This window comes from Tenrec ecaudatus, chromosome 8 (genome assembly GCF_050624435.1).
Source record: "Tenrec ecaudatus isolate mTenEca1 chromosome 8, mTenEca1.hap1, whole genome shotgun sequence".
Taxonomy (NCBI): domain Eukaryota; kingdom Metazoa; phylum Chordata; class Mammalia; order Afrosoricida; family Tenrecidae; genus Tenrec; species Tenrec ecaudatus.
Genome location: NC_134537.1, coordinates 44821555 through 44847773, shown reverse-complemented (window position 1 = coordinate 44847773; position 26219 = coordinate 44821555). Strand labels below are relative to the sequence as shown.

The following is a 26219-nucleotide window of genomic DNA, read 5'->3' as shown; positions in this document are numbered from 1 at the left end:
ATTTGCTCTCCGCTTAAGCCCTTGGCATCAGGTCCTCTCTTTTCCCCTCCCTCCCCATTCCTCCCTCCCTCATGAGCCCTTGATAATTTATAAATTATTATTTTGTCATATCTTTCCCTGTCCGACGTCTCCCTTCTCCTCCTTTTCTGTTGTCCAACCCCCAGGGAGGAGGTCACATGTTGTAATTGTTTCCCTCTTTCCAACCCACTCTCCCCCTACCCTCCCAGTATCATCACTCACACCCCTGGTCCTGAAGGGATCATCCGCCCTGGATTCCCTGTGTTTCCAGTTCCTCTCTGTACCAGTGTACATCCTCTGGTCTAGCCAGACTTGCAAGGTAGAATTAGGATCATGATAGTGGGGTGGGGGGAGCATTTAGGAACTAGAGAAAAATTGTATTTTTCATCAGTGCTACATCGCACCTTGACTGGCTCATCTCCTCCCCTAGACCCCTCTGCAAGTAGATCTCCAGTGGCCGACAAATGGGGTTTGGGTCTCCATTCTGCACTACCCTCCTCATTCACTATGGTAACATTTTTTTGTTCTGATGATGCCTTATACCTGATCCCTTCGACACCTTCATGATCGCACAGGCTGGTGTCCTTCTTCCGTGTGGGCTTTGTTGCTTCTGAGCTAGATGGCTGCTTGTTTACCTTCAAGCCTTTAAGAGCCCAGACGTTATACCTTTTGATAGCCAGGCACTTCTGCTTTCTTCGCCACATTTGCTTATTCACCCGCTTTGTCTTCAGCGGTTGTGTCAGGAAGGTGAACATCATAGAATGCCAATTTAATAGAAGAAAGTATTCTTGCATTGAGGGAGTACTTGAGTGGAGGCCCAATGTCCTTCTGCTACCTTAATACTAAACCTATAAATATTGGCACATAGATCTATTTCTCCATCCTCATATATAAATATATTTGCATATGTACATGTCTTTGTCTAGACCTCTATAAATGCCCTTTGCTCCCAGCTCTTTCCTCTATTTCCCTTGACTTTCCTCTTGTCCCACGATCAAGCTCAGTCCCTACCTGGGTTTCGGCAATACCTCTTTGTTACATTACCCTTGATCATGCTCTACCAGGCCTCCCACACCCACCTCCCCACAACCCGGTTTTCTTAAAAGGATGGTTTGCTTGCCTTTCTTTGTTTGGGCCAAGGCAGTAGAATTTGTCTCTGCTTTTCATTAGCTCCTTAGATACCTTGAATGTCTAGAGTCCCACTGCTCTCGACCACTTTTCTTGTCTTTCCAGCCACGATGGGACTCCGTGGTCTCCTTGGCTACCAGAGAATACCTTAGAAAGCCTTAGAAAAATGCCCTTGAACTGTTTTTGCTGTGACTCACATCCCGACTCAGACTAGCCAAATCGCCTGATGAAGGTATTCCAGGACACTACCCAGCAGCTGCTGGCTCTTCATTTGCATGTCCAAATAAACAAACTACTACTGGGTGCAGAAACCTATGACTCCCCACCTCTGGCCTTATTTCCTTTTCGTCTCCTCAAAGTCCTAACAGAAAACAGAACTAGGTTACTTTCAAGTAGAAATCGCCCAGCTGTAATCAAAACAGCTTATTGCTTGCCTAGTAGATGACAGGCAAAAAAAAGAGGGTGTGTGTTCGCGCGCGCGCGCACGACTGGCGACTTGACAGTCTCACTTGAGTATGTCGAACACAAAAAGATCCCTGATAAAACGAGACGGTATTTACTGCACATTAAAACAGAGACATTATTTTCACGAGGCCATCGGTTCTCGCTACACTTCAGTTTGAGCCTATCTCCTATACTATAATTTCCGAGACCATAAAATACCCAACAACAACAAGAGTCAGCCCGATCCAGAAGCACACATGCCATAAAATGACCAGAGGTCGCCGAGTTGTTTATCGGGCACATGATGCACGCTCGGGCCACTTCCTCAGGCCAGTCCCGAGGTTCGTTGCCCAATCTCCTGGAGGAGTCTCTGGTTTCCCTTCCCGGGCTCAGCCTCTGCACGCGCTGGCCTGGCCGTCCCTGCGGGTGCTCTCCTGCTGTCTCTGCAGCACCCCACCCCGGACAGCACCTGGCGGCCCCGCCCCCTCCCCGCCGGCCCCGCCCCTCACTCCCCCCCCCCGCCGGCGGCTCGGGCTGCGCAGGCGCACCGGGCGGGCGGCCGCGAGGCCGACGGAGACCGCAGCCGGCTCGGCCAGCCCGTCCTCGCCCCGGTCCTCCGCGGGGCTGCCGGCGGCGCCCTGGATCGCTCGGGACAGAGGCTCCGCGGGCCGCGCGTCGCCATGGGCTCGAGCTGGAGCGGCGAAGCGGAGCGGCAGCCGCTGCTGGCGCCGGGAGCCGGGCCGGGGCCGGGGGCCGCCCGGAGAAGTCGCGAGGCGGCGGCGGCGGCGGCGCTGGCCCCGGGCCCCGGGCGGGTGTACGCGCGCCGCTGGCTGGTGCTGCTGCTCTTCTCGCTGCTGGCGTTCGCGCAGGGCCTCGTCTGGAACACCTGGGGCCCCATCCAGAACTCGGCGCGCCAAGCCTACGACTTCTCCAGCTGGGACATCGCGCTGCTGGTGCTCTGGGGGCCCATCGGCTTTCTGCCCTGCTTTGCCTTCATGTGGCTGATGGACAAGAGAGGTAAGGGGCTGGCGGGCGCGCCGGCCGCCGCTGTCCCTGCTGCCCGAGGTGCCGCCGGGAGCCCTCCGCAGGCCAGCGGGCCTTCGCCCTCCTGAGGTTGCCATAAGAGGCGAGGGAGTGTCTTTGGTGTCCCATGCCTGACCCCTTGGCCCCAAGATTGAGAAGGCAAAGAAGCTTCTTTGTATATATATATACACACATATACGATGTGGATACATGTATCTAATTATCTATCTATCTATCTATCTATCTATCTATCTATCTATCTATCTATCTATCTATCTATCTATCTCCAAGCTGCCCCTTCTGCAAGACCTGGGGTTGCAGGTTCAAGGTTTTGCAGTGTGGGCACCAGAACATCCCCATGCACGTGTGATGCATGGTTTTTACACTTAGCCAAAAAATTCCTGATGCTCTGACTTCAAAGGGATGGATGTTGAGGATGAAAGATCTGAAAATCGACTGCTAATGCCTAGATGTAAGGAAGTAATGAGTTGGCTTTGCTTAATAGATGACTCCAGCCCGGACTAGCTAATTGGGAAACTCAGGTCATCTGACGCCTTGGTTTTGTGCAAGACGGTGCCGGGCAGCTCACAAGGGTGTGGGGCTTGGTGCTTTCTTTCCTTGGTTGAGATAGATGATTGGGATAAAGCTGGCAGGTGAATGAAGGCGGTCATAGAGGCAGGCTCTGGACAGCGTACAAATACTTGCTAGTGCGATTCTGGGAGGGAAACACTGTAGAAGTGAAGGGTAAGCATTGAACTTTACCATGTAAACATCAGTGATGGTCTGCCTTTCAGAGGCTCATGGGGAAGAGTTTAGATTGTTGGATGATGGTTTTTACAACTACTTTAATTACTTCGGTGTTAGTCTGACCTTTCATGCCTTTTGTTGACATGAGTTGTTTTTAGATCCTGAAAGTATTGGTGGGTACTCAATTGCAATTGTCTTGACACATTAAAAACAATGAATCATAGCAACCCTATATGGCAAAGTAGAACTGCCCCGTGCGATGTCCACGGCAGTAAATCTGTGTTGTAAGTTCTTTACCCTGCTCTTTGGAAAAGGAGCCCTGGCCGTGCTGTGGGCTGAGTGTTGCGTAGTTAACCACAAAGCCAGTGTTTGAAGCCCACCGAATGCTCTCTGGGTGCATGTCCTCCCCGTCAAGATTTAGTCTTGGAAGCGCTAAGGAGTAGTTCTCCTCTCTCCTATATAGCATCGCTATGAGTTGGAATTGACTCGATGGCAGTGAGTGGGCGGGTCCTTGGAACCTAACGATCGCGATAAGAAGTGGGTATGTGCTAATTTAGAAAAATAATCTTTCGTTGCGTTTTGGTGAAAATGCTCCCATCAAATTAGGTTCTGATATGACCATCTCCACACAGATTGTCCAGTGACATTAATTGCGTGTGTCACAATGTGGGCAGCATTCTTTTTCATGGTGTTCTGGTTGCTCCAGTTTCAGTCTTATGGTTTCCCTGCGGGAGCCCTGCCCTGCTCACACAGTGGTTGGCACCCTGGGCCACAACTCCAGGTCACCAGCTTGAAGCCAACAGCCGCTCTGAGGGGAAAGATGAGGCTTTCTACTCCCATAAAGATTTACAGGGTTGGAAACTCACATGGGGGCAGGTCTACCCTGCCCTGTGGATCACTATGAGTCAGAATCGACTTGATGACAGTGAATTTTTTGTAGTTTTCCTCCCCCTTACCTTCCTTCTTCTCGCTGCTTTTGGATAACTGTTGACTTTTTATTCTCAAACTAATGATTTTTAAATATAGCGCTGATCTTACCAGTGACATTCTTAGGCATGTGTCTGGCAAGGAGTCCTGGCAGGGCTCCTGGTTAAGCACTCACGTGGGGACCTCAAGGCCAGCTGTTGGAACGCACCAGTACCTCCAGCTCGAAAGCTACGGCAGTCCATTCCTTTCTAGTCTGCCTCTGTGAAGATTTACTGCCTTCCCCTAAGGCACTCTTTAACGTATCTATCCCAAGATCAACTCACAGTGAAAGACATAACACACACAACAATCTAGCCTCTGCCACTGAGTCAGATCATAGCCCTGCAGGACAGACGCTGCTGCTCGGTCGGTCGGTCGGGTTTTGGAGGCTGTGAATCTTTACGGGAGCAGAAAGCCTCATTTTTCTCTCTCTGAGCCTCTGGTTAATTTGAATTGCTCATTTTGTGCTTCGCACCCTCACACATAGCCCACGATGCCACCAGGACAGCCTTTTCCGACACACAGCGCTCTCCTATTTGTTGTTGCTCGAATGAAGTAACCGACCTTTTAGTAGCTGGGTTCTTGCCATTTCTTCCAGAGTTACCCATAGGGGAAAAGTATGAGCACTTGTCCGTGGATGGCGACTTCATTAATGAACAATGGTATGATGCAGTTGGTTTAAAAAAGGGGAGGAGTTTTAGGGCTGGAAGCATAGTATCCACCACAGAAAGAGAATTTGAGATGCTCCCCTCAGATTGTTCGCTCTGATGGTTAATTTTAAGAAGGCATTGACAGACTAGGGTGCTGAAAGGTGCGTGGCAAGAATGATAAAGGGATAAAACCATGATGTGGGAGATCAAGGACTGTGGATGTGCCCAGCTCCATGCAGCAGCCCGAGACAGGCTGTAAACTCTGTGCAGACCAACAGAGGAATCGGACTTTATGTTCTTGGGTGGTTATGCGTCAGGCAGACTCTTTGCCACGGCAGCAAGTTTGGTTTCTGGTTTAGTGTTGCAGGTTCTAGAAGAAAGAACTGTACAGAGTGATGCAGCAGCATGTGTGACCCAAATGGACACAAAGGAGCCATCTAACAACTTTCCAGCGCTGGGGGAGGTGTGTCTTGACAGGCACAGCCTTCCAAGTAGAGCAAGGACCTTGCAGCAAACGTGTGCTAGATCCGCACAATGATACTGCCGTCCTGGGGCCACCTGGAGTCCAGGTGGCTCCCCCGCAGTGATGGCGGCCTGCTAGATGCTGAAGAACGGCATCTGGTAGGAGGTGGAGGTTTTGTTTACTTGTTGGGTTTTAGTTTGCTGCTGTTGAACTAAATTCCAGACTTGATTCCGATTGCATCAGTCTTTCCAATAACGAGTGGCCACTTTCAGCTTCAGGAATTCAGTCTAGGACAGTGGGTCTCGCCCTTCCTGGTGTCGCGACCCTTTCATATAGTTCCTCATGTTGTGCTGACCCCCAAACCATAAAATTGTTTTCGTTGCTACTTCATCACTGTCATTTTGCTACTGTTATGAATCAGGCAACTCCTGTGAAAGGGTCATTTGCCCCCCAAAGAGGTTGCGACCCACAGAGTGAGAACCGCTGGTCTCTCATATCACGTTGCAGTTGGCGATTTCTTCGCAGCTCCGTGTGGGAGAAATACTCTCTACCGGTCCTTTCATCTAACTTTCATAGGGAGCATTTTTCCATACAGTTCCTTCAGTCTGGCCCACCTTGTTTTTAGTTTAGGAGGAAAAAAAATTCATTACAGCCTTATAATTAGAATCGTATACATGACGAGATAAATGAGGAAATTCACGCTTGAGTTTTTTCAGGGTTCCTGTCGCATTACATTGAACTCAAGGATGCTTTAGCTGTTGAAGCAAGGAATAAACTCAATTTAAAAATCCTCTTTTTAGAGATGGTCTTCTTTTTTGGTGGAGTTGCCCATCCCACTGGAGGAGAAAAGGGATAGTTGCCAGCATTGGCTCTCCTGCTGCCCTGGTCTTATCTGCACATATTCAAGCAATTACTTGAAATTCAGGTAACTGCCTGGCCTCCTACCTGCCATAGGCCCCACCCAGCTTACTGTAGAAATCAGACTGCCTAAGATAGGCCTTCACGCCCTCCCATATCAGCAAAGGAGACAGACCAGGATCAGCTAGGGAGACAGTAAGTGCTTGGGTCACTCGGTTTAAACCGCTAACGGAAAGGTCGGCAGTTCGAACTCACCAAGCCAGCATGCCCTGGTAGAAGATGTATTTTGCTTCCATAAATATTACAGCTTTGGAAAGACTGAGTTCTCCTGTTTTTTTTTAAAACCATTTTATTATGGGCTCATACAACTCTATCACAATCCATACATACATCAGTTGTGTAAAGCACATTTGTACATTCTTTACCCTCATCATTCTCATAATGAATTCTGCTGTTTTACAAAGCTGTTAAAAGTCAGCATTGGCCCCACATTAAGGAATGTTTCTTTTCTCTCTTGTTAAGGGGAGGATGTTCTAGATGCTAAGTAAAGAAAATCTTAAGGGGCTAGCAACCAAATGTATGCGAGGATTGAAAACATAAGCCCTCACAGAACCATTGCCTTAGTGAGGCGACGCAGACATCAAACAAACAATACAACCGAACAGTCCGTATGGCAGATGGTGACAAATGCTTTGGAGGAAAACAGTGCAGTGTAAGGGAGTAGAGAATAGGGTTGGCAGAGGGCAGGTGCATTATTCTGTTTTATATGGGGCGTCAGGTCAGGTGTCTTTGGACAGAGACCCGAAGGAAGAAGGAGCCCTCACATGTCCATTCTGGGCAAGACCGATTTGGACAAAGGATACAGGGCGAACCAAAGAGCACAAACATCTTGGGCATAGCCCAGGAAAAGCACTCTGGGTTGGATGTTTGGGGTAAAACCAGTGAGGAAGAAGACAGGGGTAGGAGATGACGTCAGAGAAGTGGGCGACCAGAGCCGCAGGCCCTTGTGGACTGTGCCCTTGTCCTGACTGCTGCTTTGTTGAAAGTAAAGACGCCAGGCAGGGAGACCAGTGAGCAGGCTCCCTGAGAAATCATCCAGGTGGGACCTACTGGTGGCTTCCAGCCAGAGGGAAAGCCAGTTTGGGTTTGGGCGTGGTGCAGCAGAGGTGACAGGGTATTTTAAAGAATAAAGTGTCAGCCATGTCCAACTTCCTCAAACTTCACAGGGGAAAGAACATGACCTTCCTCAGCAGCAGCACCCAAGGCCAGTTTCTGGGAGTCTGACGTCAGACTCACCGCCACCCAATAGCTCTCCTTTCCCAATTCAGACAACACCCTTCCTGCACCCCCCACCCCCACACGGCCCTTTCCACCTGTTAGCCGGGTTCCAAATGCCGTTGCATTAGCCACATAGAACCCCCCAATCCTAACCGTTGTGAGGTTTATTAAGGAAGGTAATACAAGTATTCAGCCAGGATAGGACAGCCTCTTCTCAGCCTTCCCCTCTGGTAGGCCTCTCTCCCACCTTCAACCGCTTGGACTGTGGGCTTCTGCCCTCCAAGGCTACATGGCTCTCTTAGGGCGACCGATAAATGCCCAAAGCTGCGTGCTGCCGTGGCCTTCAGCGCTAAGGCACTCGGCTCTAGCATGCCGGTCAGCAGAGCTGGCACCTCACTGAAGTGTCTGCTAGCACTCCACACACCCGCACTCGCTCCGCTTTGCGTGCTCGGGGGCCGCGAAGGCCACTGTGTTGCTTCATGCTCCGGCTCTTGCTTCTGCTATTGCCTCTCCTGTGGTGTCATAGCTGCCTCCTGGATCCAAGGAGGCTCAGGACCCGGGAATTTCCGGGTCCCGATGATATGCTCCCCACCTCTTCCTTGTTCTTGATGGGAGTGGAACCACCGTCGCCTTCCGAGATGGCCCATTTATACCCTGCAGGAGGGCAATCACTCACGGCTGACTCCTGTCACATCTCCCCCACTTTTCCTCTCCCAGACTCATCAGGGAATAACGGAGACTATGGCTAGCCGAGACACATGACCGGATACACTCGGTTGTAAGCCGGGGTTTTCAGCACATTTTTGTGGTACAATTAGGTGCCTCGGCTGATAATCGGGTTGGCTTATACTCGAGTATATATGGTAAATAATCCCATGGTTCATTGAAAAACCCCAGCCAGCAGCTAGCGACTCTCATGGCCTTTTGTGACCCTCTGGGAGAGTCAGGCTCCATGCTGCTTCCAAGCCTCTGGTCTGTGTAGAGGCTGACCCCTCATCTGCTCCCGGAGTAGCTGGTGGGGTCAGCTGACCACTGACCTACGGTGAGCCGCCAAGTGCTTAACCACTGTGCCACCAAGGCTCTTGAGCAGCAGTTAGATGCCAGCTACATTGGGGGGGGGGGTGTTTCCTGAGACTAGCTCTCTTTTTTTCTTTTTAATCCTTTTATCGGGGCCTCATACAACTCTTTTTTTTAAAACAATTTATTAGGGGCTCATACAACTCTTATCACAGTCCATACATATATACACATCAATTGTATAAAGCACATCTGTACATTCTTTGCCCTAATCATTTTCTTTTTTTTCTCTTTTCTTTTTTTACATTTTATTAGGGACTCATACAACTCTTATCACAATCCATACATATACATACATCAATTGTATAAAGCACATCCATACATTCCCTGCCCCAATCATTCTCAAAGCATTTGCTCTCCACTTAAGCCCTTTGCATCAGGTCCTCTTTTTTTTCCCCTCCCTCCCCTCATACAACTCTTATCACAATCCATACATACATCAGTTATGTCAAGCACATATGTACATTTGTTGCCATCTTCATTCTCCAAACATTTTCTACTTGAGCCCTTGATCTCAGCTCATTTCCCCCCTCCCTCCTTCACAAACCCTTGATAATTTATAAATTATTTTATCATGTCTTACACTGACCAATGTCTCCCTTCATCTGTCCCTCATGGAGGGGGTTATATGTAGATCGTTGTGATTGGTTCCCCCTTTCTCCCCCCACTTTTCTCTTGCCCTTCTGGTATCGCCACTCTTAATATTGGTCCTGAGGGGTTTATCTCTTCTGGGTTTCTTGTGTTTCCAGCTCTTAACTGTACCCTTGTACATGCTCTGGTGTAGCCAGATTTGTAAGGTAGAATTGGGGTCATGATAGTGGGGAGGAGGAAGCATTAAAGAACTAGAGGAAAGTTGTATGTTACATTGGTGCTATACTGCACCCTGGCTGGCTCGTCTCTTCCTTGTGACCCTTCTGTAAGGGGATGTCCAATTGTCTACAAATGGGTTTTGAGTCTCCACTCCACACTCCCCCTCCTTCACAATGATAAGATTTTTTGTTCTGGGTCTTTGATACCTGATCCCACCGACACTTCATGATCACACAGGCTGGTGTGCTTCTTCCATGTGGGCTTTGTTACTTGTCAGCTAGATGGCCACTTGTTTATCTTCAAGCCTTTAAGACCCTAGAAACTATCTCTTTTGAAAACCAGGCACCATTAGCTTTCTTTACCACATTTGCTTATGCACCTGTTTTGTCTTCAGCGACCATGTCAGGAAGGTGAACATCATGGAATGCTAGGTTAATAGAAGAAAGTATTCTTGCACTGAGGGAGTACTTGAGTTAAGACCCAATGTCCATTTGCTACCTTTAACATTAAACCTATAAATGTATGTACATAGATCTATTCCTTTTCATTATATATCAATCTACTTACATATGTACATGCCTGAATTTAGACCTCTGTAAATGCCTCCTAGTTCTTTCCTCTATTTCCTTTTAGTTTCCTTTTGTCCCACTGTCATGTTCGGCCTTCATTTGAGTTTCAGTAATTTCTCTCGATTACATTGTCCTTGATCAAGACCTCCCAAGCATCCTACACTCTCCTTGCCATCGATTTTAGATCACTTGTTGTTCCCTTGTCCCTGGGTTTGTTGGCTCCCCATTCGTTTCCCCCACGTACCCTTCCTCCATGTCCCCCAGAATAATCAGTCCGTTGGTTTCTCCTCCAGATTGTTTATCCTGCCTATCTTATCTAGATAGACATGCAGAGACAATAATAAGAATAAAAACAAGCCAGAGCAAAAGAACAAGAACAGAAAAATGACAAGAAATAAAAAAAGAGAGCGAGAGAGAGGAAAACCTGTAAACAGTTCCAGGTCTGTTTGTTGACCTTTAGGTGTGTTTTCCTGTTGAGTCTGATGGAGGCCCCAAAGTCTATTTTTGGTGTTCCCGGGGACTTCATTGTTGGTCCCCTTGCTGCTCTGTTGCACACCCTTAGTGTTTCTACCCAGTGTGACGGGGTCAGCTCTGGTACAACTCCCGCACTGTGCCTGCAGTGATGTCCCTTGAATCCCCAGGGGTCAGTGAGGGAAGTCGTGTCTCGGGGTGGGGCCGACCCTATGGTCCTCTCTGTGCATTGGCTGTCAGTGACATTTTCAAAGCAGACCCACAAGTATTTGTTATGGATTGAGTGTGGACTGTGAAAGGATGTTTAAGGCCTCTTAGATGTTTCTTACCTCATTGGCATGAGTACTTGGGAATTTACTGAGCTGTGCAAAACTGGACAGAGCAGTTTGGGGGCAGATGGCATGAAGCTCAGAGCTTTTCTGAAATGCCGAGTAGACATTCAAGTAGACGGGCTAAATTGTCATTGGAATATACAAATGTGGAGCTCAGAAGCGAGCCAGAGAGAACCTGAACTATACACGGGGGACTTGGTAGCCTCTAGATAGTATTTAAATAAAATGTAGGGCCCTGGGACAGGGTGAGGTCACCTGCGTGTCTCTGAAACAATCTGAGGCCTGAGCCCTACAGGCGCTCACTTCAGACTTCAGACATTGGGGAGATAAGGAAGAGCCAGCTAATGAGCATGGAGCCCAGAGCCTTGGACTTAGCAACCATATTCTCTTTGTATTTTTCCAAGTGTTCGAGAAGCAGTGGGAAGGATTTCAGAGCAGAATGCAGGGAGAAGGACTGGAGGTCAAGAGCGCAGTGTTTCGTTGCAGAAGTCATCATCTGGTGGGTGAGGATAAAACAAGACCGAACCTTTGCTGTCAAGTTGAAAGTAGAATCAAGCTCTGGGGGGGGTTTAGTTGTCATTGTTACAGGAACAGGTTGGCAGGCCTTTCTTCTGAGGTGCCACCCAGAGGGTGCTGAACCAGCAGCCTTTTCATTAGTAGACATGGGCACACTCTGTGCCACCCAGGGGCCTGCTGGTTGCTGCTTCTTGGGGTCAGTTCTTGCTCATAGTGACTCTATAGGGCAAGGTCGAGCTGCCCCTGTGGTTTTCCAAGGCAGTATCGTTTTGTGGGAGTAGAAAACCTCCTCTTTCTCCTGCTGAGCAGCTGATGGTTTCGAACTGCTGATCTTGCAGTTAGCATTGCAATGTGTACCCCCTATACCACTAGAGCTTGTCCCTAGTTATCGATAGGTCCTCACCAAAGGCATTATCTCCTTCGTTGAGAGCTGGCTCCCTCCCAGTGTCTAGGTGCCAGGTTTGAATTAAACAACAATAAAACCACTGCCATCGATTCCATGCCAACTCTTGGGTTTCCATGATGGTAACTGTTTATGGAGTGGAAAGCCCCATCTTTTGCCCTCAGAACAGCTGTGGTTTCGAAATGCCACCTCGGTCTCAGCCAACGTGTAACTGTGAGGCCACCAGAGCGCTTTATATTTGAATAGAAGTTGTTTTTATTTCTAACCATGTTAATTTCTCATAATTTCTCAAAATTCTTCACTTAAAATTTTTGTACAAGAGCTGTTACAGTGCAGTATATTTTATAAGAAGCATAATTGAGTAGAAAAGTATGTATCTTCAGCAGTAGCCACAGGAAGCCTGGCTCTTTCCACCGTATGGCTGTCAACAATGCCCTGCTGCTCACTTGGTGGCTGCTTACCTTAACTGCAAGCAGGCAGCCTTAGAGTGTCAACATATAAAACCTTATGTAGGACACCTAATAGAGTCACACAAGAGCAACATTTTGCAATTTTAGGATATTTCTAACCATGTATGTACCTTTTATTAATTGCAGACTATTTTGATGGCTATAATGTGTCAAAAATCTATGTTCTGTTAATAGAGAGGTTAAAGGAGCAGGTCATAGGCATTACTTATTACCAAGGAGCAGTTTTCCATGGTATTGTATTCGTCATATTTAGATTATATAAGAATAGTGTGACGTTAACTCAGTTCATATCATGGATTCTTCTCACTGTAGCAGGTGTGTGACTTGTCTGTGTCTCAGGGTTATTTTCCTTGCTGTGTTTTATCTGCATAATTGACAGTTGTGTTGACTTGCAATTTCTTTCAAGCAGATAAGCCCTATATAAACCAAACATTTGACCTTTCCCCCTCTGCCTACCCACCTTGCCAAAGTAGATTTAAATAAAAGAAACAATCCAATTCCAGGTGATTTTTCTGTTTGAAGTGGACTCAAGTTTCTATGTATGAGGTGTGTGCGTGGGGTGTGTGTGGGGATTTGAATAGAAGCGGTCACTTTGTGTGCCGTGGCTGCCACAGACAGAAAGGCCACAAGTGTGCATTCCAACAGTGGAAACACATGCCGCATCATAGGACTCTGGCCATACCTGAAATGCTGTGCCTGTTTCTGGTTGTCTTATTTTTTCCCAGGGGAGATTATGGGGCTTTTTACTCCCATACAGAGTTCTAGCCGGGAACCCCCGGGGCAGATCCCCTCTGCCTTTACCATCACCCTGCGTCGGCATCGACTGGATGGCAGAGATGGTTTTTTCCATGGTAGAGGTTACTTACAAATTATAATATACAAGGTAGAAAGGCATCTCTGGATGTGTCGTGAGAGAAACAGTTGAACTCCCTTGCAGTGTTTTTCCCTATGTAACCTCCGAGGAAAGTACCCCGACCAATCGGAAGGCAGCTTTCGGTCAGCATGGAAAGGGAGGACGAGCCTAAGAGTTGCCCTGGTCGCTTTGTGCAATGGGATCGTCTCATTACTGAAGGTAGTGCCAGCGAGGCCGGGCGTGAAGCCCTCCACTGTGTGGGAAGGGAGGTTGGCCTGCTTTAGCTACGGGCTGCCTTTCCGAGCCTCCCATTCCTTGTTTCCAAAGAAACCTAATAAATGAGATCTTGACCACAGGATGTAGGAAACAATGGGAAACACGCACTGCACACCACACCTAACCGGAAGAGCAGGCTTGCGTGACAGCTGGAGGCTGTAAACAGTGCAAAAAAAAAAAAAATCATTGACCTTTGTGTTCCAAAGGACGTTATCTACAAAACGAAGGCAGAACTTACAGATGGAGAGAAAATAGTCTTAGTAAATACGACTTAGAAAAATAAGTTGTGCGAACTAAAGGTTTAACATGCAAACCATGTAAAGAATTCAGTGGAGACCCAAAACCCATCTATAGGCAACTGCACACCCCCTTACTGAAGGGTCTTGGGGAGGAGACGAGCCAGTCAGGGTGCAGGGTACCAACTATGAAACACACAACTTTCCTCTAGTTCCTAAATGCTTCCCCAACTATCATGATCCCAGTTCTACCTTACAAATCCAGCTAGACCAGAGCATGTACACTGGTACAGATAGGAACTGGAAACACAGGGAATCCAGGATAGAGGATCCCTTCAGGACCAGTGGTGAGAGTGGTGATTCCGGGAGGGTGGAGGGAAAGGGGAACAGATTACAAGGATCTACACATAAACCCCTATCTGGGGGACACACAACAGAACAGTGGGTGAAAGGAGACGTCAGACAGTGTAAGATGTGACTAAAGAATAATTTATAAATTATCAAGGATTCACAAGGGAAGGGGTGTGAGGGGGAGAGGGGGGAAATGAGGAGTTGATATTAAGGGCTAAAGTAGAAAGAAAATGTTTTGAGAATGATGAGGACAACAAATGTACAAATGTGCTTGTCACGATGTATGTATGGATTGTGATAACTATACGGAAAAAATTTAAAAAAAAAAGAATTGTACGAGCCCCCAATAAAATGATTTTTAAAAATCCCTAAAGCTTAGCAAACCATTCAATAAAAAACTGGGCAGAAGATTTGAACAGGCACTTCCCAGAAAGATATGCAGCTGGCCAACCAGCACCTGAAAATGCACGTCAGTCATCAGTCCCGAGGGAGAATGAGAGAGAGGAGATGGCAGGAGGCCATGCCTGACTGCTCTGGCTGCGCAAGAGACCAGGAGAATCCACCTGCCTCAAGCCCAAGGCCAGGCACCACACAGCCGAGCTCAGCCATGCCCCTCTCCCATCTTTATCCTGCCACCAACTTCCTCCCGCCCTACTCCGCTTTCCTGCCGGGTTCGAATACATATTGCAGTAGCCACAGAGAACCCACAGACAATTGTGCGAGTTTATTAGGGAACTTAACAGGTTACCATCTGGCAGGATAAGGATGCTGCCATTGGGCCACAACCCCAAGTGCCTCTCTGGTCCTAGGCCTCTCAACCAGTCCCTTGGCCTCAGCCTCGGTGCCCAGCTTCCCCCGCCCACGGGCTCACATCTCAGGAGTGCAGCTGCTCCGCTCTCTCAGCATGGCTCCTGTGCGCTGTCCCCTGGTCCCTTGCCCTAACCTCTGATGCCACCTTAGTAGGGACCTCGAGTGTGCTCCACTGGTGCCTCCTCCTGGATGGTCCTGGGATTCTCCTTGTCCCCCTTCTGAGATGGCTCTCATGAACAGGGAACTGGCACCCCAAACTGACGGAGCCCCTATGTTAGTGTTGTACACCCCTGCCTGCATAGTGCCACCCAGTCATGTAGTGGGAGGGACAGAAACATGGACAGAAGAGCCCTGTTAGGAAATTTTACTTCACCATATGGCTTCAGAAGGTTCAGGGGGGAAATTCCATTTTTCCTTCAGCTTTATGACACACCCTATTTGGGAAGAGTTCTCCATTGGAGATGGCACGTGGGAGGACCGGGATAAACAGCGGGGTGGGAGGCAGAGCATCATCATTGCAGGCAATTCCGGGAGACACGGGCAGGTGAGGGGAAGGCGTGGGAAGACCAGCGCAGCGAGGCTGACTTCCCTGGGTGCAGCTGAGGGGGGGGAATGGAGGCTGTGAGCCTAGTCCGAATAACAAAGTCACCGTGCGCTTTAGTGAGTGGTGGGAGTCGGGATGGAAGGGCAAGCACCGATTGAGAAGAGCCGGTTGAACATTGTGATGAACGGGCCTGTGTGTTTCAGAAGCGCGGTCACATTTTCCACACCTAGCAACTGTGCAGCACAGGTGGGACTGCCCGTTGTTCTGCAGACTTCTCCACCTTTACAGAGGCAGACAGGCTCACCTCTCTCCGGCCTAGTGTAGTGTAGCGCCGGCGCACCAACATGCGCTCAATCGGAAGGGGCCCGATGACAGCGAGATGGGTATTTGCTTGATCACATTTCTCACCCAGAGACTGGAAAGGATGACCGTGTGCCTACCTGTGGTGGGACAATTGGGAGTGCAGACGGGGGCCTGTGTGTGCTAGCTCAGTCGTGGACCGACCAGCAGTGGGCGAAAACAACCATTCTGAGGGCGGGGGAGGACTGGGTGGTATGTCGTTCTGTCGGATACAGGCTTCGAGCCGACTTGACACCCCGACAGCATGTGTGCTTCAACGTCACAGCACGGTGGGCCACATGGTCTAAATGTGCTTTCCAAGAGAGAAGGAATTTGCTTTGTGTTTTTTTTAAAACATTTTATTAGGGGCTCATTACAACTCTTATCACAATCCATACATATACATACATCAATTGTATAAAGCACATCTGTACATTCTTTGCCCTAATCATTTTCTTTGTTTTTTTTTCTCTTTTCTTTTTTTACATTTTATTAGGGGCTCATAAAACTCTTATCACAGTCCATACATATACATACATCAATTGTATAAAGCACATCTGCACATTCCCTGCCCCAATCATTCTCAAAGCATTTACTCTCCACTTAAGCCCTTTGCATCAGGTCCTCTTTTTTTCCCCCCTCCCTCCGCTCCCCCCTCCCTCATGTGCCCTTGGTAATTTATACATTGTTATTTTATCATATCTTGCCCTATCTCCCTTCCCCCTTTCTCTGTTGTCCATCTCCCAGGGAGGAGGTCACATGTGTAATCAGTTCCCCCTTTCCAACCCACTCACCCTCCACTCTCCCAGCATCGCCCCTCACACCCATGGTCCTGAAGGTATCATCCACCCTGGATTCCCTGTGCCTCCAGCCCCCATATGTACCAGTGTACAACCTCTGCCCTGTCCAGTCCTGCAAGGTAGAATTTGGATCATGGTAGTTGGGGGGAGGAAACATCCAGGATCTGGGGGAAAGCTGTGTTCTTCATCAGTACTACCTCGTACCCTGACTGACCCATCTCCTCTCCTAAACCCCTCTATGAGGGGATCTCCAGTGGCCAACACTTGGGCCTTGGGCCTCCACTCTGTACTTCCCCCTTCATTCAATATGGTATTTACACACACACATACATACACACCCACATATGTACATATACATATATATATATCTTTTTTTTTTTGCGTGATGCCTTATACCTGGTCCCTTTGGCACCTCGTGATCACACTGGCCGGTGTGCTTCTTCCATGTGGGCTTTTTTGCTTCTGAGCTAGATGGCCGCTTGTTCACCTTCAAGCCTTTAAGACCCCAGACACTATCTCTTGATAGCCGGGCACCATCAGCTTTCTTCACCACATTTGCTTATGCATCCATTTGTCTTCAGCGATCCTATCATGGAGGTGTGCAGCCAATGATATGATTTTTTTTGTTCTTTGATGCCTGATAACTGATCCCTTTGGGACCACGCGATCACACAGGTTGGTGTGTTCTCCCATGTGGACTTTGTTGCTTCTGAGCTAGATGGCTGCTTGTTTATCTTCAAGCCTTTAAGACCCCAGTCACTGTCTTTTTTGATAGCCGGGCACCATCAGCTTTCTTCACCACATTTACTTGTTCACCCACTTTGGCTTCAGCAGTTGTGTCGGGAGAGTGAGCATCATAGAGTTCCAATTTAATAAAATAAAGTATTCATGCATTGAGGGAGTGTTTGAGTAGAGGCCCAAGTTCCTTCTGCCACCTTAATACTTAACCTATAAATACAGACACATAGATCTATTTCCCCATCCTCCTATATATATTTGCATGTACATGTCTTTGTCTAGACCTTCATAAATGCCCTTTGACTCCTAGCTCTTTTCTCCATCTCCCTTGACTTTCCTCCTGCCCCACTACCATGCTCCGTCTCCACCTGGGCTACAGCTATACCTCTTCTCTAAGCAACCTTACCCTTGATCATTCCCCACCAGACCTGCCACTCCCCCTCTCTACCATTTGGGGTCCCATGTTGTTCCCTTGTCCCTGTGTTTGTTAACACCACTTCCTTACCCCTCCTACTCCCCACCCCAAGTCCTCCGGAACTGTCGGTCACGTTGTTTTTCCTCCAGATAGTTCATCCAGCCTGTCCTATTCAGACAGCCCTGTGGAGACACTAACATGCACGTAAGCAGACTTCTCTGAGGCAAGAAAGACATTTTGGGAACTGTACTTGATGAAATAAAATTTGTCATGGATGAGGAGTGTATGGGGTGTTGGGATGTGTTTTGGTTTTGGATAGAGAAAGCCCTCGCCCCCCCCACACACACACATACACATTATCCATGTGACCAACTCTTGGGACATATAATTGATGTGTTTGATTTCCAAAGGAAACGACTGCCTGGTGCACGTTGTCTCTAAAGTCCTAAGTCTTGCCTTCTCTCGTATTAACAGCATTTTCCTCTAAGCTGAAAGCCACAAGACAAATCAAGACAATAAAAGGATCATTACCTCACTGATGGACTACTTCTTCTGCCTCTGTGACAAGTAGTAGCCACTTGTCAGGTTTTGAGGAAACTTCGAGCAATCTGTCACCCTAAAATAGTTTTTAGGGACAAACTAGAAATTTTATCAGCAGTTTAGATTTGCAAACTAGGATTTTGGGGGCTGCGCATTATATATAGAATATGGGTTTTGGGGTATGTACTATATTCTACAAACAAAATGGAAAGAACAGATAAATAAAAAATATATATGAATATAAGTAGAAAGCAATAAAGAGATAAACAAATTAAACTAAAAGAGAGAGAGAGGAATTGTAGCCTTAAAGCCGTCCAGAGCCCTCGCCCATCAGATCTCAGCATCAGCCTGCGGGGCTCTCAACAGAGGAAAAGTAAGCTGAGACATACAAGTGGGTTCAAACAAAAAGACAAAGCATTAGAATTTTTATATTGACAACGTACAACAAGCAGTACCTAGAGGCTGAAATTATTTCCCTCTATTTCTTAGTGTTTAATTCTTATTAAAACAAAAGATTCTATCCCTTCATTTTGGAAACGTGGAGCTAATAGAGCTTTTCCCTAGTGTCTTCAGTGAAGTTTTCTATTGAAGTTAGAAAATCGCCTGAATTGCCTGCGTAGTCTGGCCCTATGCTCATTTTATTTTTTAGTATGTAGACTTTCTTGTCCCACAGTGAGAGTTTTAAAGAAAAGCTGTGGTGTTGAAATGTTTGTGAGTGCAGGTAACTGAAGCCCTGGGCGTCGGAAACAGAAGGGAGCGTGATGCCTTTGGTTTTCTTTCAGGTCTTCGGATCACGGTGCTTCTGACGTCCTTCCTCATGGTTTTGGGAACTGGTCTCAGATGCATTCCCCTGTCAGACTTAATGCTTAAAAGAAGGTAAGTCCTGCCCCTCACTTTAGAAGAGGTGCTCCCGGTTTTCTCTTTCATCATGATGCTATGACATGGAGTGGGTTTCCCGATTTTAAGAGGATGACTGAGGGGTCATATCCGGAGAGGCAGCCTTTCCCCCCTCGGTGTTGATTAATTCCGGGACCATTTACGAGGTGTCATGGATAAGACGCTACAGTAGCTATTGTTGAAATAAAGAGAGAACAGGCTTGTCTGCATGCGCTCCAGAGCCGTCATGAGGTGGTTGTGCAGTGCCATGGACTCAGCCCCAGCTCACAGCCACCTGCACGCAACAGGCGGAGGCCCTGCCCAGTCCTGGCTGGTCCTCGATGACCGTAGCCACCATGTCAGTCTCGGCCACTGAAAATCTTTCTGGATTTTTGCCAACCACCGTCTGTCTTACCAAATGTGTTGCCTTTCTCCAGGGCCTGGTCTGACATAATAACATGCCTGATTCATGAAATGAAGTCTCACCGTCGTCCTGTCTAAGGGACATGCTGGCTATTGGAAACAATAGTGTAACGTAAGAACACAATGATTAATACCATAAACCAGACACCAAACAGGTTGCTGTTTAAGTAAGGTGACCAGGCGTCCCGCTTTGGGCGGGACAGTCCCGATTTTTTAACAATTTTCCCACGTCCCGCGGTGTTTTAAAAAAAGTCCCGATTTTTGGAAAGAATGCACGACAAGCTAGGGTATATGGTTTTCGGCTGCCATGTGGCTACTTCACCAGGATATGAGTTTCATGGATGGTGTCCCACTTTGCCAGTGTTAAAGTCAACTCCAATTAATAGCTAAATAGAGGACCGAAGTACGGCCGGAGTCCTCCTTGGAAGCAAGGTGGCGAGACTTCATGTTTACGTACGTTGGACATGTGACGAGAGGCTGGTCCCTGGAGAAGGACACCGCGCTTGGTAAACAGAGGCAGGCCCTGAGGAGATGGACCGACAGCAGGGCTGCACAGTGGGCGTACGCACAGGCACTGCGTGAGGACGGGGCAGGACCGGGCAGGGTGGCCTGATGCGACTCGATGGCCTCTAACACCCACAGGACAGGGCGGGACTGTTTCCTCTAGGGTGTCCAAGACGGTGTTCTTCGTGGAAGCAGGCCGCCAGCTGCTCCTCGCGTGGAGTGGCTGGTGGATTTGAGCCACTGACCGTCCAGTTAGCCGCTGGATGCTCAACGCAGCCGCCACCCGAGTTCCCGAGTTAGAGCCTGGCAAAGGGGTAAAACGGCTCCAGGCAGAGAGAAGCTTGCTGAGTTTATCGCCAAGAAGAAGCTCTCTTACATGAGGTGATGAGTGACCTAAGCCCTGGAGGATGAGGCCAATTTAGGGATGATGTAATTAGTATAATTAAGGCAAGGGTCTTCCGGCCGTGGGAAAGCAGGTCAGCAGGGCAGCACAGGCCTCATCTGGGATGGATGGGAGTTGCCTTTCTGTACAGCCGTATTTCTGCAACTTGGCTTCATGGATTTATTCCCAGGGGGCAGGAGGTATATGAAGATGTAAGGTGGGTTTTTTTTCCATTTTGATTGTAATATTAATTATTTTACCTATACTAAGCTTCAATTAGGAAACATTTTTATCGACCCAGGCCTCAATTATTATTTCTGTGAGGTTGAACTTGCATTTATTTTTCAAGTTGCTGGTTTCCTCTTACTTTCAAACCACAGTCATCATTTTACACATCCCAGACAGCACCTTCATTTAATATCATGCAGCAAGAGCATGGGAGTTCTTTTCTTAATTATCTTTATTTTTAAATTTTATTAATAATTGGAAATTAATACATAATATCATTCCACAGTTCAGTCACGTCAAGCAGTATTGTACAACTGCTACCACAATCAGGTTCCAAGCATTCTTTTTCCTTTTGGACTTCTTGACCTCAGTTCCCTTTTATCCCTCCACCCCATCACTGTATTCCCCCTGCCCCGAAACCCTTGCTTTACTTGCTGTTCCTCTGGGTTCATCCGTCCTGAGTTGCATATACCAACACACAGAACAGCAGGGAGCACAACTTCAAGAGTGACATAACATCTCTGCGATACACCCTAACTCAAACGAACAAGAGCAAGACAAAAACACAGAAAAGGCTGAAAACCACATCAGGTCCTGCATGCATCAGAGGGGAGAACCCACTGACAAAGTTTCAACTGCTCAAGTCAGATTTACAAGCCATCTATTCTTACTGTTTCTCAAATTGGAGTCCAGGTGTGTCCTTGAGAGACGCAGAACTTGCCCCCCTCCTTTTAAACAGAACCCACAAATTACTCAATGTTGGAAAACACTAGTGTGTAGAATCAAAGAGTGGGATATAAGAAGGGGAGGTTGGAAAATGGCATCCTGATTACAAAGGGTCTTTTTTTTAATAACAATTTTCATTGTATATTAGTTGCGGGGGAGGGTTACATTTCAGATCATCAGATTATGAAGGTCTTGATACCATCCTGAAGAATTCGACTTTCTTCACCAGACTGAGTAGCAACAGGGTCAGACTGTGTTGGGAAAATAACTGACGTGAGGTATGTGGGATGGGTATAGTGGGTAGAGATTGCTGGCAGGGGACCCAGAAAGGTGCAATGAGAGCCCACAAGGGAGTTTTTTTTTAAATCATTTTATTGGGGGCTTGTACAACTCATCACAATCCACACATAAATCCATTGTGTCAAGCACATCTGTACATTTGTTGTCCTCTTCATTCTCAAAACATTTGCTTTGTACTTGAGCCCTTGGTATCAGCTCCTCTTTTTCCCCTCCTTCCCCATTACTCGCTCCCTCGTGAACCCTTGATAATTTATAAATTATTATTCTTTTGTCATATCTTACACTGTCTGATGTCTCCCTTCACCCACTTTTCTGTGGTCTGTCCCCCAGGGAGGAGGTTATATGTAGATTCTTGAAATCTGTTCCCCCTTTTTACCCCACCTTCCCTCTACTCTCCCGGTATCACCACTCTCACCACTGGTCCTAAAGGGATCATCTGTCCTAGATTCCCTGTGTTTCCAGTTCCTATTTGTACCATTGTACATCCTCTGGTCTAGCTGGATTTGTAAGGTAGAATTGGGATTATAATAGTGTGGGGCGGGGGGGGGGGAGGAAGCATTTAGGAACTAGAGGAAAGTTGTATGTTTCATTGTTGCTACATTGCACCCTGACTGGCTCTTCTCCTCCCCAAGACTCTTCTGTAAGAGGATGTCTAGTTGCCTACAGATGGGCTTTGGGTCCCCAATCATCACTACCCCTCATTCACAATGATATGATTTTTTGTTCTTTGATGTCTGATCCCTGATCTCTTCGACACCTCGTGGTCACACAGGCTGGCGTGCTTCTTCCATGTGGGCTCTGTTGCTTCTGAGATAGGTGGCCGTTTGTTTACCTTCTAGCCTTTAAGACCCCAGATGCTATATCTTTTCATGGTCGGGCACCATCAGCTTTCTTCACCACATTTGCTTATGCACCCATTTGTCTTCAGTAATCGTGTCAGGGAGGTGAGCATCAGGGCATGCCAGTGTAATGGAACAATGTGTTCTTGCATTGAGGGAGTAATTGAATGGAGGCCCAATATCCATCTGCTACCTTAATACTAAACCTATAAATATATGCACATAGATCTATTTCCCCATCCTCATATAGAAAATATTTACAAATGTACGTGCCTGAATTTAGACCTCTGTAAATGCCCTTTGCCTCCTAGTTCTTTCCTCTATTTCCTTTTACCTTCCTCTTGTTCCACTATCATGTTCAGCCTTCATTTGGGTTTCAGTCATTCCTGTTGGTTACGTTGCCCTTGATCAAGCTCTACCAGGCCTCTTATACCCTCCTCACCACTGGTTTTGGATCATTTGTTTTTCCCTTGCCCCTGGGTTTGTTAACACCACTTCCTTTCCCCTGCTTACCCTCTCCCATGTCCCCCTGGAACCGTTGTTGGTCCCGTTGTTTTCTCCTCCAGATTGTTTATCTAGCATATCTTAACTAGATAGACCTGCAGAGAAAATATGCACAAAAACAAGATAGAGCAAAAGAAAGCAACAAAGAAAACAAAATAACAACAAAAAAAACAATGATTTAAAAAAAGAAAAGCCTGTAAATAGTTCAAGGTTTGTTTGTTGACCTTTAGGAGTGTTTTCTGGTGAGTCTGATGGGGTGCCATGCCCTGGCCCCAAAGTCTATTTTTGGTACTCCCACAGGACTTCATTGCTCTGTTCCCCTTGCTGTTCTGTTGCATGCCCATTGGTGTTTTGCCTCGGGGTGGTAGAATCAGATCAGGAGCAATTCCCACACTGTGTCTCCAAGGGAGTTGTTCTCTTATTAGTTCATCTATTAGTTCATCTATTAGTTCTTTTATTAGTTCATCTATTCAACAAAATTCAGGGAGCCCATGCTATGGGCCAAGCTCTCCTCTGGGCATTGGGAATAGAGCAAACTGAAAGCCCTCCCTCTTGGGAGTCTACAGTTCAGTCAGGAAGGGTTACAATAAACTAGATAAGTAATTAAACTCCATGAGTAGAGTCTGTTAGTCTTTTTACAATGGATAAGGAAAGACTGAAGAATCCATGCCTTTGAATTATGACCCGCCTTCTCGAATGGCACCTTTGAACCCTTGACTTCCGAACCTCAGCTATGTAAGTCTGCAAACTTTTGAAAAGCAGCTTACTGGCAGTCAAAACTCACTCAGAACGGTCCCCTGAGTGGTGGACCGGGACTCCCATAAGCGTACCATTTCAGTGGCCTCCTTGCTGCCCTGTAACATCTGGGAGACTTGGTTCTATTACTATTATTGAAAGTCTTCCCATCTCAGTAACCCACATTGTTTGTGTCAGTAGTGGCCAGCCACTTAAGAGATTAATCTGTATGAGTCAACAGTTATAGCTGGCCTGTACTTATATAATTTTCTAAACTGTGTTCCAAATTCCATACCATTGGCTAAATTAATGACACTGTCAGTAGAGTCCCCATATGCCTCAGGAGAATGATTAATAATGTTCTCTAACATAAAATGGCACTGGTGTCTCAGAGACATATATAAGCCATAGATATAGGAATGGATTTGGGGCTCCCACTTCATTAGCCCCAGTCTCAGAACAGTGCTTATGAATGGACCTGCTTGCTGCTTGCCCTCATGAAGAGAATACAGAGAAACTGGGTGGCTCCTGGCTATCAGAAAGAATAGTGTTTGGGGTCTTAAAGGCTTGTCTTCAAACAAGTGAGGTGTCAATTAAGTCTACCTGGAAGAAGCAGGCCAGGCAGGCTGTGTGATCTAAAGAGCTTAAATTGTGAACACCTGATTTGCAGAAGGCTTTGAATGATGTGGAAGCCCAAAATCCATTTGCAGGGTCCATGCATTGGTTAAGCCTCAGGTGACGCCCCTCCTGACTATAGTGGAGAGAACTGAATAACGTTGTTATCAGACAAGGAGCATTATAAAGTTGATTATGGCAGATATCTATTGTTAGATTAAAATGTAATTTTTTGGGGTCTCCATTGAAAAGTTGTTTCAGTGGAAAAAAAAAGAGAAAGAAAGAAAAGTAAAAGAAACGTGATGGGGAAGCGCACATGGATTCAGCCTCTGGTGCAAATTGCCTGATCACAGATCAGGACGTGAAGAGCCTGGCTCTGATGCAGTGCATTGGAAAGTGGGTGATTGCAGATGCAGTTGAAATCAAGACCTCATCATTTGATCTCCTTCTTGACCCATTTAATTAAATTTGTTCTAGTTTTTAATATTTTCTACTTCTCGACTGAGATTTTTCTATGTTGTAGCTGTTAGATTTGTTTTGTTGTTGTTGTTTTACTTTGTGGAAGTTTTTAATTAGTGTTTGTTTTTGTTGTTTACATATTTTTCTGTTTATGAAACCCAGGATAGGTAAGTCTATAGAGACAGTAATTGGATTAATGGTTTCTTGTTGGAGATTGGGAGCTAAGAACAATGGGGAGCTAAGAACAATGGGGAGCTAGTAACAATGAGTGCAAGAGAGAAGAAAATGTTCTAAAATTGATTGTGGTAATGACTCTTTTTTTAAAAAATCATTGTATTGGGGGTTCATACAATTCTTATCACAATCCATCCATCCATCCATTGTGTCAAGCACATTTGTACATTTGTTGCCATCATCATTCTCAAAACATTTGCTTTCTACTTGAGCCCTTAATATTAGGTCCTCATTTTCCCCTTTCCTCCCCCTATGAACCCTTGATAATTTATACATTATTATTATTTTGTCATATCTTACACTGTCTGATGTCTCCCTTCACCCACTTTTCTGTTGTCTATCCCCCAGGGTGGAGGTTATACGTAGATCCTTGTAATCGGTTCCCCCTTTCTACCCCACCTTCCCTCCACCTCCCGGAATCACCACTCTCACCACTGGTCCTGAAGGGATCCTCTGTCCTGGATTCCCTGTGTTTCCAGTTCCTATCTGTACCAGTGTACATCCTCTGGTCTAGCCAGACTTGTAAAGTAGAATTGGGATCATAATTGGTGGGGGGGTAGGAAGCATTTAGGAACTAGAGGAAAGTTATATGTTTCATTGTTCTACGCTACACCCTGACTGGCTTGTCTCCTCCCTAAGACCCTTCAGTAAGGGGGTCTCCACTCTGCACTCACCCTCGTTTACAATGATATGATTTTTTGTTCTTTGATGCCTGATCCCTGATCCCTTCCACACCTTGTGGTCAAACAGGCTGGTGTGCTTCTTCAATGTGGGCTTTGATGCTTCTGAGGTAGATGGCTGCTTGTTTACTTGCAAGCCTTTAAGACCTCAGGTGCTGTATCTTTTGATAGCTGGGCTCCATCAGCTTTCTTCACCACATTTGCTTATGCACACGTTTGTCTTCAGCGATTCGATTGTGTGGGGAAGGTGTGCATCATAGAATGCCAATTTAATAGAACAAAGTTTTCTTGCATTGAGTAAGTACTTGAGTGGAGGTCCAATGTCCATCTGCTGCCTTAATACTAAACCTATAAATATATGCATGTAGATCTATTTCCCTACGATCAATATATTTACATATGTATATCAATATATTTACATATGTATATCAATATATTTACATATGTATACACCTGTATTTAGACCTCTATAAATACCCTTTGTCTCCTAGCTCTTTCCTCTATTTCCTTTTACTTTCCTATTGTCCAGCTCTTCTTGGTATGATTGAACTAGCGTATGATATGTGGATTATGTGCCAATAAAACTGTT

At 46.8% G+C, this 26219-nt stretch overlaps 1 protein-coding gene across 1 annotated transcript in view; it reads left to right on the top strand.

Moving 5' to 3' along the window:
• The first annotated feature begins 2155 nt into the window (after nt 1-2155).
• Nucleotides 2156-26219, top strand: part of SLC49A4 (solute carrier family 49 member 4) — a 100035-nt gene continuing 75971 nt past the window's right edge. The window contains exons 1-2 of the mRNA XM_075556326.1: nt 2156-2607; nt 18908-19001. Coding sequence (XP_075412441.1) covers nt 2271-2607; nt 18908-19001 — 431 coding nt within the window. The 5' untranslated portion in view covers nt 2156-2270. The remainder of the gene's footprint in view (nt 2608-18907; nt 19002-26219) is intronic.